Source organism: Mesoplodon bidens (genome assembly GCF_964165515.1).
Source record: "Mesoplodon bidens genome assembly, chromosome: 8".
NCBI lineage: Eukaryota > Metazoa > Chordata > Mammalia > Artiodactyla > Ziphiidae > Mesoplodon > Mesoplodon bidens.
This window is the reverse complement of record NC_138165.1, coordinates 33,595,117-33,613,761: the sequence shown is the minus strand read 5'-3', so window position 1 is coordinate 33,613,761 and position 18,645 is coordinate 33,595,117. Positions and strand designations below refer to the sequence as shown.

At 41.0% G+C, this 18,645-nt stretch overlaps 1 protein-coding gene across 5 annotated transcripts in view; it reads right to left on the bottom strand.

Moving 5' to 3' along the window:
- COBLL1 (cordon-bleu WH2 repeat protein like 1) overlaps window positions 1-17,811 on the bottom strand; it is a 165,425-nt gene extending 147,614 nt beyond the window's left edge. For 3 of the 5 annotated variants that reach the window (XM_081242218.1, XM_081242219.1, XM_081242217.1), the window contains exons 1-2: window positions 17,781-17,811; window positions 17,000-17,114 (exon numbers count right to left, since the gene is read on the bottom strand). In XM_081242218.1, coding sequence (XP_081098344.1) covers window positions 17,000-17,114; window positions 17,781-17,790 — 125 coding nt within the window. In that variant the 5' untranslated portion in view covers window positions 17,791-17,811. Of the gene's footprint in view, window positions 1-16,744; window positions 16,843-16,999; window positions 17,267-17,780 lie in introns of those variants that run through there. The other 2 variants (XM_081242220.1, XM_081242221.1) reach the window with 2 other exon arrangements.
- Between the last annotated feature and the right edge of the window lie 834 nt (window positions 17,812-18,645).

Here is an 18,645-nt window from a genome sequence, read left to right as displayed (position 1 = left end):
AACCACTGCGCCACCAGGGAGGCCCGAAAGATCTTATTTTAATCTATGTGTAATAAAACGTTCTCTTCAGTATATGACAGCCTATGATTAGAATGGCGTCTCATGTCCCAACTCCCTCTTTTAAATAATGATGTTCTTGTGTATGATATTACAATTGAAAATTTTCAGTCACTGCATATCAGTCCTAACAAAATCAAAGAAATGCAGTTAGAGTTACTCTAATCTTATATCAGAGAAAAGTGAAATATTAAAAGGTAAGGCAATTCTCACAATAGTGAAGCGAGGAAACAGAATTACAATCACCTTGGTAGCATATTCCAAATCTCAGAGGGGGCATTTTTCTCCTTTAAAAGGGAATGTGATTTTCATTAAGATTAGTACCCATTTTGTATTCAACGTTCCAAGAACAACTGCGCTGCATCTGGCATGGGGAACTTCACAGGGGACTCAGGAAGAAAACCAACCCCATCACCCACTTCCTGGGATAGGAAAGTAAGAACAGGGCCCACCTCCTCACTCTGTGTTTTCCAATTAGTCTAATAATGATGCCAGCATTACAAAAGGTTGTTTCCAACAAAGTAGGTAATACTTAAAATTAAAAAAAAAAAAAAAAAGAAATGCTTGGCATGCGCTGGTGTTACTTCCATACTTTCATTCTGTGCTATCACCGTCTTCCACCAAGGAGGAAACTGAGGGCCAGTGAAAGGAAAGAAAGTGCCTAAGCCAGTGAGTGGCAGAGCAGAGATTCGGTTTTCCGTTCAAGGTCTTCTGCTTCCAACTCCCTTCTACAACATCTGCCTGTCAAGTGCTTATTCTGACTTCTGACTGGACCAGTTTTATTTGAAACCAAAACCAAATGTTGTTAGATGCCAGAGAGCCAAAATAAATGTTAAATGTACTAGTTCGCTGCATCAGACAACAGTAAGGTAGGCTGCTGAGTTAAGTGGAGAGTATCAGAGTCGCTTAAAATGCTTTATGGAATGCTCTATCACCTGCCCATGCATTAAATGATCACTTTTTAGAGGTTTTTTTCAGATGAATTCTGGCTTAGAATTTCATCCTATCTTGGAACAGTGTAAAATGCCAACTTGTTGCCAAAAGCATTCTTCGAAAAAAAATGGATGAACTTGTTTTCCACTATGATATTCGCAGTTTTGGACCCATTTTGAAGTGTAACTCTCAAAAACACTGGGAGAAGGAGTACTCATTTCCTAGGTGCCTATTTGATGATGTAATTTCTTTCATTCATGATACCTCTAAATTCTCAGCCTCTTCGTTCATGAGCTGGAAGAATACACCCTCTATTTTTTGATCTTACTCTTCAGCTATTACTGTTCACATCAAAAGGCTAATTTCTTCTACCGACAGAAGAATTAAATCAAAATAGCAAGGCTCTTGACAATTTAGGCGTCAGTGTGTTGACACAAATGAGGAGAATTCTTATGTACTAATTAATCATATAATTAATGACTAATTGCTTTACTCCCAAAACCTGTAACTTATTCTGTAAATCAAATGTTACTCAGTTATCATTATTCAAATAGGACTATTTAGGGTGCAAATAATAATACAGCACTTACGTCCTGTTATTCAATTCTACCCATGAAGGCCAAAGTTTTTCTTTGCTGGAAGTTTGAGATGGAAGTGTCATTACTCAGAATTTTCACTTGAACTACTAACAAAACACATATTTCTTTCATAAATACTACTGCAGGGATTAATGCTAAAAGAGAATCTCAAACGAAGAATAGAGTTTTATAGCAGAATACTGAGAGATTTACAACAGCACTTTTAAGGGCATAGCCATTTGATGGGGTCTTAGCAATAATTCATTGACTGATGGCTGCAAAAATGAATGTTAACTATACTGTACACCTGTAACTTACATAATATTGTACATCAACTATATTTCAATTAAAAATATCATTGGAGGATTTCAAATAAAAAGATGAAGGTTAACTACTCAGTTTTTGTGTAACTAAGCTATACCACTCTAGTAGACAAATAATTTGCTGGTCTACATTCCCAACACTGACCTCTTGTTCAGGGTCACACAAATAATCCAAATAATACATATCCACCCAATAACTGATCATTATGTGTCTAGGTATGTTCATGCATTAAACCCAGCAGTACACCCAAGAACAATATTTAAGAATATGGTTTCACAAAGGAAACCATCTACAAAACAAAAAGACAATCTACTGAATGGGAGAATATATTTGCCAATGAGATGACCAATAAGAGGTTAATATCCCACATGTATAAACAGTTCATACAACTCAACATCAAAAAAAAAAAAAAAAAACACCCAAACAACACAGTTTAAAAAATAGGCAGGAGACTTGAATAGACATTTTTCCAAAAAAGACATACAGATGGTCAACAGGCACATGAAAAGATGCTCAACATCATTAATCATCAGAGAAATGCAAATCAAAGCTGCAATGAGATATCACCTCACACCTGCCAGAATGGCTACCATCAAAAAGACCATGAATAACAAACGTTTGTGAGGATGTGGAGAAAAGGGAACCCTTGTACACTGTTGGTGGGAATATAAATTGATGCAGCCACTGTGTAAAATAGTATGAAGTGTTCTTAAAACACTAAAAATAGACCTACCATATGATCCAGCAGTTCCACTCCTGGGTATGTAACAGAAGAAAATGAAAACATTAATTTGAAAAGATATATGCACCCCAATGTTCATAGCAGCATTATTTACAATTGCTAAGATATGGAAGCAGCAACTCAAGTGTCCATAAACAGATGAATGGATAAAGATGTGGTGTATATTTATATGTATATATATATGCATACATACACACACACACACACACACAATGGAATACTACTCAGCCATAAAAAAAATGAAAATTTGCTATTTGCAACAACATGGATGGACTTAGAAGCTACTATGCTTAGTGAAATAAGTCATACAGAGAAAGACAAATACTGTATGATATCACTTATGTGGAATCTAAAAAATAAAACTAGTGAACATAACAAAAAAGAAACAGACTCACAGATACAGAGAACAATCTAGTAGTTACCCGTGCGGAGAAGGAAGAGGGGGAGAGACAAGATAGGGGTAGGGGATTAAGAGGTACAAACTACTAAGCATAAAATAAATAAGGATATGTTGTACAGCACAGGGAATATAGCCAATATTTTATAATAACTATAAACGGAGTATAACCTTTAAAAATTGTGAATCACTAAGTTGTACACCTGAAACTTATATGACATTGTAAATCAACTATACCTCAATTTTTAAAAAAGGTTAAAAAAAGGGAAAAAAAGAGGCAAACCAAGAGGAAAGAGAAATGGATAAAGTGCTATATGTTTTATGTCACATATCAGAATGATAGCATCCGCAAGGAACTATTGTCCAATATTTTTAGTAAGATTGAAATAATGTCGCAGTACATGATTAGTTAATAATTTATCTTCAGTCATTTAGTGATCATCAAGCGTGTGCTAAGAACCACATGGAATTAAGAAGTGTGGGGGGAGCAGGGGAGAAAGAGAGAGAGATAAGGTTAACTCCAAGTTATTCAGCCAGAAGTGAATCTTTATGCCCATGAAAAGACAGGTACAAAATTGTTCATAGCAGCTTTGTTCCCAAGAGCTAAAAACTGTAAAAGGCCCGAAAGTCTATAAATATTATAATATAAATATATACTTATATAATGGAATATTACACAGCAGTGAAAAAGAATGAACTACTGATAACTTTAAAAAAATGGATAGGGCTTCCCTGGTGGCACAGTGGGTGAGAGTCCGCCTGCCGATTCAGGGGACACGGGTTCGTGCCCCGGTCCGGGAAGATCCCACATGCCGCGGAGCGGTTAGGCCCGTGAGCCATGGCCGCTGAGCCTGCACGTCCAGAGCCTGTGCTCTGCAACGGGAGAGGCCACAGCAGTGAGAGGCCCACGTACCACAAAAAAAATAAATAAATAAAAAAGAATAAGCAAAACTAATCTATTGTGATGGAGGTCAGAATAGTGATTACCTTTGGGAAGTACTGCTGAAGAGAGAGCAAGAGGGAGGACTCTAAGCTGCTAGAAGTATTCCTTTTTTTTTTTTTTGCGGTACGCGGGCCTCTCACTGCTGTGGACTCTCCCATTGCGGGAGCACAGGCTCCGGACGCGCAGGCTCAGTGACCATGGCTCACAGGCCCAGCCGCTCCGCGGCACGTGGGATCTTCCTGGACCGAGGCACGAACCCATGTCCCCTGCATCGGCAGGCGGACTCTCAACCACTGCGCCACCAGGGAAGCCCAGTATTCCATATTTTGATCTGATTGGTGATTACATATTTACATATGTATTAATACAAATTCATTGAGCTGTTTGATTTCTGCACTTTACGGTATTCAATTTTTTTAGTCCTATAAAAGTAAAAAAAAAAATATGATCTCCACTTTTTAGGGTTTCACAATCTAGTTAATTTGATCAAACATATCGGGAATGAGTATTAGTACAATAGGTTGTACACTGCTTAAAGGATACTAAAATGATCACTTAATAACATCAAAGGGGGAGGAGAGGGAGAAATAAATCCAAGTATCCATCAATAAGGGACTGGTTATATAAATTATGTTCATCCCTACAAAGACATAATACACAGCTTTGAGGCAAAAATAGAGCCCGTTATGTAATAAAATGGAATAAAAACCAAGTTATATTATTAAGGGAAAAACAAGGTACAAAGTACCACCAACTGTGTATAAAAGAGTAAGAAGCAATATGCATCCACACACCCATTTGCTCCTGACTGTAAGGAGGTGCTCTGTCCAGTGGAGTAACCACCTGCCACATGAGGCTTTTCAGCACCGGAGATGTGGCTGATGTGACTAAGAAAATAAAATTTAAATTTTACGTAATTTATTTAAATTTCAAATCTGACAATGGGAAATATTTTTGCTGGTAAAGACAACTTCATTGTTTTGTAGAATTAGAAGCATGTTAACCACTGCATCGTATAATATATCATTTAAATTGATTTTTTTTTTTTTTTTTTTTTTTTTTTTTTTTGCGGTACGTGGGCCTCTCACTGTTGTGGCCTCTCCCGTTCCGGAGCACAGGCTCCGGACGCGCAGGCTCAGCGGCCATGACTCACGGGCCCAGCCGCTCCGTGGCATGTGGGATCTTCCCAGACCGGGGCACGAACCCATGTCCCCCGCATCGGCAGGTGGACTCTCAACCACTGCGCCACCAGGGAAGCCCTTAAATTGAATTTTTTAATCTAGCTCCTAGAAAATTTAAAATTACATTTGTGGCTCACATTATATTTCCATTAGACAGCACTGGTACAGAGTATCCTATAAGGATTTGTAAAGACCGTAACATTGCCTCTGGGGAGAAAACCTGGTGAATAGGAAGGAAGGGATATATGGGGGAGATCTCTCACTATTTTGTCATTTTTCTCTTTTGAATTCTGTGCCATTTGAATATATTGTCTATTAGAAAAATAATGAACAAAATGATGTGACCTATAAAGAGAATAATTGTCATTGGCATAACTATCAATTCACTTTGGATGGAATCTCTCCCCTCAAAAAACATACATGGTACTTTTGAAGAGGTTATATACAGTTTGGGGCACAAAATGCTTTCTAATAACCTAAGATCACAGAAGTGCTTCACAAACTAATGGTACCAGAGTTACCAACTGAACATAAGAGATAAAGACTTCAAACCTCAAACTGCTAGTTTAGTGCCAGCACAGTCCAGCAATTTTGCACCACTGCCTCTTCTTCTGCGATCAGAGACTTCTGCTTTTCATTTTTCCATCATTGAATATATTTTGCCTGTTTTCCTGTTCCTTTCTTCACCTACATCCCCAAATAATAAAATTGTAATTATCTCTACATTTCCATTTAGCTCAGCATGCATCTACTTGGCTAACCAAAGAAGGAAAAATGCCAGGAAAATTCTCCCCTTCACACCCATGAAATTTAATTTTTTTTCCATAAAACCATAGTGTAAAAACATAAGCAGATCACAAAGGGCTCAAGGAAAGGGAGTAATGAGTATTATATACACAACTGAGATACACTTAATGTATTTAAATATAAAATTAAAAAATCCAAATTGCATACAAGGTATTACCATTTCTCCCAAATTTTCCCATTTTATTTTAAAAATAAACACTTTGAACATTTTTTCTGCATTGACATAGCCAATTTTAGAACTTTAAATGCATATGGCAATGAAAACTGTCTCGTTAGCAGTGTTCATTTTAAGCTGGTTGGTTCTCTAGGATTCAAGGAAGAAAAAAGCCTCCATTCTCAACTCCTAAAGGCTCCCCTCCTTCTCTCACATGCTCTCCTTCCACTTCCACAAGAATGTCTGACACAGGGCTGCATTGGTGAGTATCATTCTGAGGAAATGTCCCCAGGGCCACAGAGATAATGTGTTCAATGCTCAGGCCCTGAGACGGGCCCTCACCAGTCACATAAATCACGTGCCGGAATGAACAATGATCACCATAAACAGAGGCTTTGACTAGGTTTGATTTGAGAGCATGGCATTCTAAATAACCTTTAACTAGTAAAACAAAATGGCTAAGTGCCAGAATTTTAAAAAATTGTTTCTTAAAAAAAACAAAACTGTTTATTGACCGGAAATCTTATGATATCCCCTGTGAAGAACAGGAAGTGGTAAACATGTCGACAATGAAATTAAATAGCTGCCACTGTACTACTCCCTGCCTCCTACACTGTGTGGGCCTGCAGCCATAGCCCATCACTTCTGAGTGCTCCAAGGCTGCTCCTTTAAAACCAATGGTACTTGGGATATTTTTGTGTTCAATCCATTACAATTTATCTGTGGAGTTCCAGAAACTTGGTCTCTAACTTGCCTCGGTTTTACAGTGATACAAGGAAACTGGGAATACCCCAAATCCATGCTATTCAAATATCCAATACTGCCAACTTCAACTTTTGATGTGCTTAATACCTGGAAGAATACGAAAATGATAGCAAATATTCATTCAACACCTTCAGGTAACTTTCAGAACTGCCACTAAATCGAGCTTGCATAATCTGCTTAGTGTCCTAATTATGAGTTAACTTAGTAACTATGAGTCACACAAAAATAAAAGTCCCAAAGTGTTGCACACCAAATATGTATATATACATATATATATATATATATATATATATGTATATATACATATGAAATGCTGAATTTGATTAGGAAACTCTGAAAATGCCTGTAAGTGTGTACATTCTGGGCTATACCGCTTATAAGCACTAAATTAGTTGGAAACACATTCCTAGGCTTCACAAAGTTACCACCACAAACTTCGGGACTACATTTTCTTAGCATCATCTAAGAGTGAATTTCCTATGTATTTCTACATACATACAGGATCACAAACAGATGAACAGATGACATGAACTACTCTTAGACATTGCTCCTTACAGACCAGACTGTATTTCAAAAATAATATATGGTAAACTAGAGTAAATTACACTTTGGAATAGTTTCTAGATACAAAATTTGTCCTTTTTAAATGTAAGGGAAAAATCAGTATTATTTCCCCCTTCAGATCACTAGTGTTAAATATTTTTTATTGAAACGAAGTCACACCTAATTTTCCTAGGTGGGGGGAAGTTCATAGGTAATAAACTAACACAGTCAAACTTATCCTCTTTTAGAGGAAGAGAAAACTGAAGAAAGAAGACTGGTAGCCTAGGATCACAACCCAAAGTGTAAAAATTACTTTCTTTCCGCATGCCAACATTCTTTGCCACTTTCAGCTTTGCTCTCCTGAAGCAGAGCAAAAACAATTTTTGCTTTAAATTGAAGCATCTAATTGTTCTCTGGGAATGGGCACCTTATGTAGAAACAAAAGGTAGGAAGAAACCACTCTCATAACCTGGTAGGACACTTTGCTCAGTAGTTTTGCGGCCAATGACTAATCGAATCATGAACACCTGAGAATAATGAAACTACCTCAGACCACGAAACACAGATGCTGTCCTGTAAGACAGGGACCCTGTCTCTTTCCTAATTCTCCTAGAGCAGGGATACCTGACTATCAGGCACAAAACGAAGAGACAAAGAAAGGGTTGCTCCTCTCTCTGCCACTTCTACTTTGTGTATAACATGCATCCACTTTAGCACAAAGAAGATAAATCAATTCAGTGGCTCTTATAATTATCTTGACTACTGTGGACTCAATTGGTCTAGAAACTACAGCACATCCATCAGACATGGGAATGGCAAGGTGGCAGCCATTTTCGGGTTTAGCAACTCAATTTCCTGTCTTTCCAGCATGACTGAACTGATACATGACGTAGCAGCTGTTAAAACTGGCTAGTCCCCTTGGGGTTATCTAATACTTCTTCACTTCCGTTTTTCCAGGGACAATAGCATGTGTGAATGTGCATGTAATAGCAGGTGTGCAGGTTAGAGAGACGGAAGTCCTCAAGGACTCGTGATAAATGGCCCACCTAGATTTGAGCATCTTAACCCTATTTCCTTACAAATATATATTGGTGTAAGAACAGATGCTGCAATGGTAGGCTCAAAAGTGAAATGGTGTGTTTAATTTTTAAAAATACAACATGTTGGGCTTCCCTGGTGGCGCAGTGGTTGAGAGTCCGCCTGCCAATGCAGGGGGACACAGGTTCGTGCCCCAGTCCGGGAAGATCCCACATGCCACGGAGCGGCTGGGCCCGTGAGCCATGGCCGCTGAGCCTGCGCTCTGCAACGGGAGAGGCCACAACAGTGAGAGGCCCGCGTCCCGCAGGAAAAAAAAAAAAAAAACATGCACACAAAGTAGTTCTAATCTCTCAAATTAATTACAGTGAGAAACAATGCGCTTTTTCCAATGATATTATCGTTTAAAAAACATATTCTGATCCCTTTGGCATTCAACCCTATTTAAAATCAAGCTACAGCCCACACAAGAAAATCAGAATCATTATTTTAAAAGCACAACCACATTTTGGACCCAAACTATTGTATCTCAGGTTCTTTTTCAACCCCACTTGAGAGGCTTGCCTCTGAACCACTTTGGTTATTTTGCAGAATCAAATCCCACCAAATATGGATGGCATTTTCACTCTTTTAATTCCATCCAAAGTAATTTTCTACAAGCCTGAGGCAATTACAAAGGAAAACCTCTGTCCTATTAACCCATACTCTCTTTTATAAAGTGATTATTTATATTATCTCTAAAGTTCTGCTTTCAATGGAGGAGGGCATTCAATATGAAGGGAACAAGAGTACCTAAAGGAAATGAAAATGAGGCATTCAGAGGTCATTCTTTTTTTTTTTTTTTTTTTTTTTTTTTTTGCGGTACGCGGGCCTCTCACTGTTGTGGCCTCTCCCGTTGCGGAGCACAGGCTCCGGATGCGCAGGCTCAGCGGCCATGGCTCACGGGCCCAGCCGCTCCGTGGCATATGGGATCCTCCCAGACCGGGGCACGAACCCGTATCCCCTGCATCGGCAGGCGGACTCTCAACCACTGCGCCACCAGGGAGGCCCTCTTTTTTTTTTTTAAAGAAGATGTTGGGGGTAGGAGTTTTAATTAATTTATTTATTTTTGCTGTGTTGCATTTTCGTTTCTGTGCGAGGGCTTTCTCTAGTTGTGGCAAGCGGGGGCCACTCTTCATCGTGGTGCGCAGGCCTCTCACTATGACGACCTCTCTTGTTGCGGAGCACAGGCTCCAGACGCGCAGGCTCAGCGGCCATGGCTCACGGGCCCAGCCGCTCCGCGGCATGTGGCATCTTCCTGGACCAGGGCTCGAACCCGTATCCCCTGCATCGGCAGGCAGATTCTCAACCACTGCGCCACCAGGGAAGCCCCAGCAGTCACTCTTCTTCCTGCTCACCTAGCACCTCCTTCCTCACTACCTCACAACCACAAACCTGAAAGTCTTGATGGGGTTACATTTTTTTCTAGAGAGTAGAGGTTGAGAAAACAACTCAGTTCTGTAGTATACTGGGCTTCCCACCAAATTCCTGAAGGCCTGCCTCTGAACTGTAAGCCTGAGCTGAGCTATACAGCATGAAAAGGCACAGATATAATCAAGATATTGCCCAGTACAGGGCACCACACATACTGGAAACCCAAATATCTTCATTTATTCCCTATGAAACTTGGAAATTATGATCTTTGTAAAGATGTATAACTATTTAAAATATGGTAAAAGTTACAAATAAGCTTTCTATGAGTTGAGCTTAAACTACTTCTCTTGCCATTGCATTCTTTGCTGTCGTAATGAGAGGACCACCTCAATTAAAGCATTTTCTTTGTCAAACTACTCCACAATTCAACTCCGCAGGTTTTTTTAATGTACAAAGTCAATAAATAGTTTTAACTTATTTAAATTTATAAACAGCAATGTGAACTTAAAGTATACGGCGGACAAAAACAAGCTCACTCTAGCATTTTTCTAAAGACTAGTCAGTCTTCGAGAGTCTTTTCTAAGGGATTCATTCCTCAGATATGAAGTTTGTGTGCAAAACTGAAGACATTTGGCCCTTTATAAATAGTCATGGGAAACTTCTTTCTCCCATACTTTTAGTTTGTTTTTACTGTAACAGATGGGAAAAAAATTTAGCAAAGTCATAAAAAAAAAAGGTCTTCTAATAACTGTCACCCTAATGTTAGAGCACTAAAAGCTTAAGGATATGAAATATCTTTAAGAGCAACAACAAAAACTCTTGCTGAAAATTATAAAGACAGTTTGCTTAATTCATAAAATAGGTATAGGCTGAAAAAAACTAGATAGGAATTCCTTCTACCTTTGGTCCAGCTTCTCCTAGGCACATTTGGTTCTAAACACCTTAATCATATAATAACCAAATGACCAAAAATGACCTCAGTCATTTTTCATGAAAGTGTCAGCACAAGTTTAGAACTTCTCTTTAAAATATATTCTGATACCAAATAAATGTTAAAATTCTACATGGCTTGCCAACAAGCCAAGCCTAAGTCTTCACCTGGGGGAAAAAAAAATGACCACTAATCACCATTCTGCAAAATTTCTTACTATAAGAAATATCTTGCTTTATGAAAACAAAATATCATTTTGTTCTAATTTATATTGAAGTTCAAGACTTATATGTACACCCCCCCCCGCAGTAAATAGATTTTGAATTAAATAATCACTACTTCATTTACAAATTTCCTAGGTTGGCCCATGGGATCAGCAAACTTGTATATGGACAGAGGGCAAATATTTTTAGCTTACAGGCCATAATATCTCTGCCTGGACTACTCAACTATAATATGAAAGCAGCCATAAACAATATGCAAATGAGTGGGTATGGCTGCGTGCCAATAAAACCCTTTACAAAGACAGGTAAGGGCTTCCCTGGTGGCGCAGTGGTTGAGAGTCCGCCTGCCGATGCAGGGGACACGGGTTCGTGCCCCGGTCCGGGAAGATCCCACATGCCGCGGAGCGGCTGGGCCTGTGAGCCATGGCCGCTGAGCCTGCGCGTCCGGAGCCTGTGCTCCGCAACGGGAGAGTCCACAACAGTGAGAGGCCCGCGTATCGCAAAAAAAAAAAAAAAAAAATTACAAAGACAGGTAGAGGATAAGGGGTTAATATCCAGAATATGAAGAAAATTCCTAAAACTCAACAACCAAAAAAAGCAAACCCAATTGAAACAGAGGGAAAGGACTTAAATGGACATCTCTCAAAATAAGATATACAAATGGCCAATAAGCACATGATCTGATGCTCAACATCACTAATCATTAGGGAAATGCAAATCAAAACTACAATGAGATACCACCTCACACATATTAGGATGGCTGCTGTCAAAAAAATAAATAAAATAAAATAACAAGTGTTGGCACAGATGTGGAGAAACCAGAAGCCTTGTGCACTGTTTTGGGGAATGTAAAATGGTACAGCTGCTATGGAAAACAGTATAGCAGTCCTCAAAAAAATTAAAAATAGGATGACCATATGATCCAGCAATTCTACTTCAAAAGAATTGAAAGCAGGGTCCCAAAGAGATATGTGAACACCCATGTTCCCCAGCAGCATTATTCACAACAGCTAAAATACAAGAAGCAATCTGTGTCCATTGACAGATGAATGGATAAGCAAAATGTGAAATGCTATTCAGCCTCAAAGAGGAAGTAAATTCTGATATATGATACAACATGGATGAACTTTGTGGATATTATAATAAATGAAATAATCCAGTCACAAAAAGACAAAGACTGTTTGATTCCACTTATATGAGGTAACTAGAGTGGTCAAAAATCATACAGATAAAAAGTAGAACAGTGGATGCCAGGGGCTGGGGGGAGAGGAGAATGGGGAATTAGTGTTTAATGGGTACAGAGTTTCAGTTATGCAGGATGAAAAGAGTTCTGGAGATGGATGGTGATGACAGTTGCACAACAATGTTAATGTACTTAATACCACTGAACTGTACACTTAAAAATGGTTAACATGGTAAATTTTATGTAAATTATACCACAATTTAAAAAATTGGAGAAAAGAAAAAAAGACAAACAGGTGGAGGGCCCATTTCAACCTTCTGGACACAGTTTGCTCAGCCAAAGTTTGCTGACCAATGAGCTAGGATACTGCATTTTAAGTCCTAAGCATATCCATAATATGCTTTTAAAGTTAATATCAAAGTACCACTTCTACACTAACAGCACCCTCCCCCTCCTTTTTCTTCCTGCATAGTTACAGATAGTTCTTTTAAATAAAGCTCTTAAGATCAGAATTTCTAGGCAATCTCCCAGTGCCTAGAAAAATGTGTTTTATATAAAATAAGGGCTCACAAGTTTTGACTAATTAATTACATAAGAGCAGTTGTCTCAATAACATAAAGCTTGGCATTTATTATTATATAAATACAACTGGCACTTCAATAATAAGGTTAGGTGATAATGTTATTAAATTATCCTCTAACACATTCAGAGGACATTAGACTTTGAACAAAATATCTAGCACTGTCTTAATAAACAATTTCATTTTTCTTATTTGGTCAAAAATCCTACTTTTGAAATTAAGCTATAATAATTTAATAGCTGCCTAAGAGCAAAAATAAGTACAGCTATGACAAAATGTCATCTGACAAAATGGCTGTCAGTTTACTGTGTTAAATTAAATCAACCTAAACACATGAAAATGTTAATTATGACTTGAAAGAAATAAGTTCCTTTTAAATGCTAGGCATTGGGGTTTTTTATACGCATTTGATTTTGTAGTTTTTTAAAATATACTATAAATATAATTTTAAGAAGAATCAAGACAATGCATCTATAAAGCCTCTTTAAATAATCCATTCAGTATAATCCATGGTAGCAAATATCCTGGGTAACAGGCCTAGTGATGAAGAGCACAGGTTTGGGTATCAGACCTTGTTTCTACTATCCTTGCATCCCTTAGTGTTGTATGGCCTTGAGTGTGTTAATTAAGCTCTCTGAGCCTCAGTTCCAAAATTATAAAATGGAGTTAACATACTTCCTCAAAAAGGAGTAAAAAAAAAAAAAATTTTTTTTAAACAGTACCGTAGAGCACCTAAATGGAATCTTTCAAAAGGCAAAATAAAGCTGAAAGTTAGTCTTGAGTTACCTAAAAATGCTAAATAGCATCCTCCATTCCATTTATGGCTTCATCTCCTTCTCAGCTGGTGATACCGACTTAATCAATGGTTCTCAGATCTGGCTGCATATGAGAATCACCTAGCAGCATTTTAAAATTCTCCATGCCCTTGTCCCCTACCAGGCCAATTAAAATTAGAATAGGTAGGAGTGTGAGAGCATGGGTATTTGTTTTAAAGATACTCAGGTAATTATGTTGAAACCTCAGCTAAGGCATTCAACTTCTAAGTAGCCAGTAAATGTTAGCTAACAAGAACTCAGTTTATACAATCAGTACAACTTTAGAACCAATAATGCATCCAAATAAAAGCTTAAGAAAGCAGCTGCTAAATCATTTCTTAATTTTTACTATGCCTTCAATTAACTCCATAGTTACAATTCTGCAAAATTATAAAGAAATAGGCTTTTATACCTGAACCATGCCCGATAATTTGTTTCAGAATCAAAACACTAAGGTCCCTCAAAGCAAGGTCAACTACACTTTTGACATTTAAATTTCAAAGAGTTAAAAATATATATCTCGGGACTTCCCTGATGGCTCAGTGGTTAAGAATCCTCCTGCCAATGCAGGGGACACGGTTTGATCCCTGGTTGGGAAGACCCCACATGCCCCGGAGCAACTAAGCCCGTGCGCCACAACTACAGAAGCCCGCACGCCCTAGATCCCATGCTCTGCAACAAGAGAAGCCACCGCAATGAGAAGCCCGTACACCTCAATGAAGAGGAGCCCCATTTCGCCGCAACTAGAGAAAGCCTGCGCGAAGCAACGAAGGCCCAACGCGGCCAAAAAAAAAAAATTCTACCATTAAAAAAATGTAGGGGAGTTTTTTATGTGTGCGTGTGTTTTGGCAAGTAAAAACACCAGCACTAGTAGTTCTAAAGATAATGTACTCAGCTGAAATTTATCTTATTGTGGTCTGGAAAAGATTAAAAGCAATTAGTGCACTGAACTAGGCAGTTAACATCCTGGGTTTTCCTTCAGGTTTTGCCACTAATTTGCTCTGGGTCTTCTGTAAAAATCACTATGTCTGTGCTTCAGATTCTCATTTGTAAAATAAGGAGTTGCACTAAATTTCTTTAAAATGACATGTTACAAGGATGTAAAACTTGGAAAATTACATACAGACAGCTTCTTTAGAGCAGTAATATCCAAGGATACGGTCGAAAGTAGGCCTCATAGGCTATTAATGAGTCATGATTTAATTAGTTTTATAGTAAAGAATTTACTTTCCAAACCTAACATTTTATTATAACATATTGATTGGGACTGCTCCCTGCCACATCCCAAAGCCTCATATCTAGGATAATTCTTGTTTCCCACAATTAAAGCCTTTTTAATGTTCTGGGGTTTTGAGAAAAAGAACAACAGTAATGTTGAATAATGAATATTCAACAAATATTATATAATAGGCACTTGGGATATGCCAAAGGGACAAGACAGACAAGTGAAAGAAGACAAAGTAGAGAAGTAATTTTTTTTTATGTTTATACATTTCAGATATTGTTAACGTCTCTGAATAATGCAAAGTAAAATGATACGGGGGGGGGGTATTTCAGATAAGATGTTGAAGCATTTTTCCACATGTCTCTCCTTAAATTTGGAGAGGGAGGGGCAAATTTCTAAAAAGTATTTTCCTCATATTTGAGAAATTAGATAAAGCAGTTTTGTACATTCTTTTGAAGCAAAGAATTTCGGTTTAACCTTTAAATCCTCAAAAGTAAAATCCAAAGTGTCTTACTAGAGCTGTGCTTATCACTAGAAAGCTCTTTGCATTTCCTTCATGTCAGAGCCATCTGTTCTCACCTATTTTACTCACAAGTATTATATGATTTCTAAACACCCAAGTGTATTAGTGTATTTTGTGTATGTGCATATGCTGGGTTCTTTTTCTTTTCTTTTTTTAAATAGTACCTAATCTAATCCATTTTTAAATCCACCAGTCTAATACTATCTTATTTTGGGGTACCTGAACACATTTCAGTATTCCTGCAGCTCCATTTAGAGGCCCATGCTTTTATAATTAATATCTTCCTGCCAATGTATTTCTTTCCTCATACATCCTAATGTGATAATATATGAAAGAATATATGATAGTATCTAAATAATGAAAAACCTGGGGAAAGAATAGAAACGGAAGTCAACAGAAGTACAGCTATTTGCAGAGGGGAGAAGATAACTAACTGGAACAAAATGAAAGAATTAATTCATACACTACATGTTTCCTCTACGTAAGCATTATACTAAATATCTTTTATATTAGTCATGTTGCTTTGAGACTTTTCCATGTTTCCTCTAGACATCTGCCAATGTTCGCATGGTCTCTGATGAATAAACATGCTGTGACTTGCTTCTAAGGAAACGTGTGTCATGTTCCAGGGAAAAATGACTTCTCTACTCTCAAATCAGGAAAACTGTACAAATCTCATTCATTAGCTACAAAGTCGCTTTTTCCTTAACGTTTCTTTTCTGAAATGTTCATATTCTCTTGAGTGCATTTCTGTGCTCGGATTAACTATCAGAAAAGAAACTGAGTTGGGGGAACACTTGTAGGAAAAAGTTACACTTCACCAAAGGGTTTTCCCACTTCAGGAGCTCAACTAGCGCCCATGTTAAGCCTTCACTGTTTACCAAGACGAAGGTTATTTTCAGGTTCTTCCCATCTCTTGCAGAACTACCTGTTCTCATTACTATTTACCCAAACGCTTAGCAAGGTGATTATTAGCATATCTGGCAGGAAGACGTGCTCCATTTAATATTAACTCACCATGTGACAGCCCCTTCCACTCCAATCTCTCCTAAACATGTGAGGATAAGAAGAAAAGTAATCATGTTGGCGGTCTGACTCTGCGCTAGGCTCTGGCACTAGCAATTGGCCACAATCAGAGGCGCGCACCCGGCCGTGTCCCGGAACTGTCATGCGGGCTGACAGCTGGCACACCTTCCTGTCGCCCTCCACCCTCTCGCAGAAAGCCCCTTCCTTACATTCACCTTGACACTGCTCACCTGCTGGGCCTCAGCCCCCGGCCCAGGAAACTGTTTTCCCCTTCCCAGGAGCTCACTAACAGGTATCGTTCCGCCGCTCGCCCAGAGCCCCAACAAGGGGCCCTTTGTTACCATTTTTGCTCCCGGACTCCTTACCCAATTCCTGGCATTCAGCTGCCCTTCAGCAACTCAGAGCAGCCCCGGTAGGAAAGCAATCAAAAACTACCCGAGCCCCCATCCCGGGCGGCCTCCTACGAGGCCGGGAGGAAGCAGCCTCGTCGTCCGCGTGTCCGGCGGCGGGTGAATCTGGCCGCCAGCGGGGTGGCGACCTGCCAGCCAGGTGACCGGGTGGAGGCCCGGCTGCCCTCGCCCTCCCCAGTGAGCGGCGGTGGAGCGGCGCTAGAGGCTTACCCTGCGGGGGTCGCCGGCGGGAGCGCCGCCGGGACGTCCTGCGCGCGCTGGGCTCGGCCGTCCATCGCCCTGCGGGGCGCTGCGCGGGCTCCGGCTCCGAGGCGGCGCGTCACTGCTGGAGTGGGAGAGGCCGGCGGGTCAGGGCGGGACGCACGCTTTCCCGAGGCCTGAACGGGGCTGGCCGCGCGTCAAGAGCCCGCCCGAGCCGCCCCCAGCCCTGGACCAGCCCGCCCGCCTCCCGGGTGCGCTTCCACCTGCGGGCCCGGCTCCCAGCCCGCGGGCAGCGCCGCCGGCGGGTCTAGCGGCTGCCGGGAGCCGCGGCGGCTGGAGGCGGCGCTGCAGCCCCCGCCCCGTGGGGGTACTGGGTAGCCATTTGGCGCCTCTTGGGGAGGGAGCGGAGCTACCCAGGCTGGAAGGAGGCGAGGGGCGAGGGGCGAGGCGCACAGGCACAACCGCCAAGGCGGCAGCGCGATCCCGGGCTTCTCAAACAAAACGCCCTGGGAAAACTTTTCGCAAAGAAAAGTTGGAAGGGCTCCTTTCTCTTTTCCTACTCAGGGCTCCTACTTTCTTTTCAAAAGGAAACAGTGGCTGCCTGTTCTCTCCCGCGGCTTCCTCTCCCACTCTTCCCTCCCCCGGCCCGCGCGCTCGTATTCGGCTCTCAAGCCGGGACTGGGAGGAAAGGGAAAGCGGCAGCCTCTCCGCGAGCTCAGCCCAGCGCCTCCCCTACCCCGCGGGCGGGTGCCGGGCGCGATGGAGCCTCTCCCCGGGCCGGCTGACTCACCCTGCCCCATTTCCCTCCCCGGAGCCCGGGAGCTCGCAGCTGTCTCCGCCGGACCTCCACCCAGAAGTGGCGACGGGGCTCGGCAGCATCGGAGCGAGACAGGCAGCGAGCCGGAGAGAGAAACGGGGCGGGGGTGGGCGAGCACCGAGTGGTAATTTCCTTCCCCCGGGGCTTCGGGGCTTTGGGGTCTAGCTGCGGAAGCCGTACGGAAAGGAGGCTCCCGCTCAGCGTGTTCCCATTCCCACCGCTAGGGCGTCGCTTCGGGAAGCCCGGCGCTCCCCAGCCATACAGGTGGGGAGGAAGGGAGGGTACCTGCCCTGCGAGAAGCGGAGGGGAGGACCCGGGCGTCGCGGAAGTGCCGGGAGAAACTGGCGGAACGGGGCCTGCAGCTTGCCCTCCCTGCAGTCTGACCTTCCCCGTCCAGGGTGCATCCCCTCCCCCAACCTGACCTCTAATGTTGCTATTCTGTTAAAAGCATACCTGTGACACTGTGATCTTTCTAATTGGTGGCAGGTTTAAGGTTGCCCTGTCTTCAGACGTATATGTCTTTCTTTCTTTTTTTTAAGCCTGTAACAGCTGTGACCAGACAATATTATGTCTGATGACAGCAGTAAACTAGGAATCGAATGATAGGTTTTATACACCTCTTGAAAGTTTTACGGGAAGAAAGGAATCCCTTAGATACAACCGTGTACTCATTTATACGTTTTAGTTCCCACGTGCACGCTCTTTACGTGATTCTTTACACCTGACAAGCAGGTATATTTGCATACCTTTATTATACGTGCCAATTGTTGTAAGGTGCAAGCCATTGTTGATGGGTCTAAAAGCTTGCGTTCAGAAAAACTAACGTGAAATTAATTAA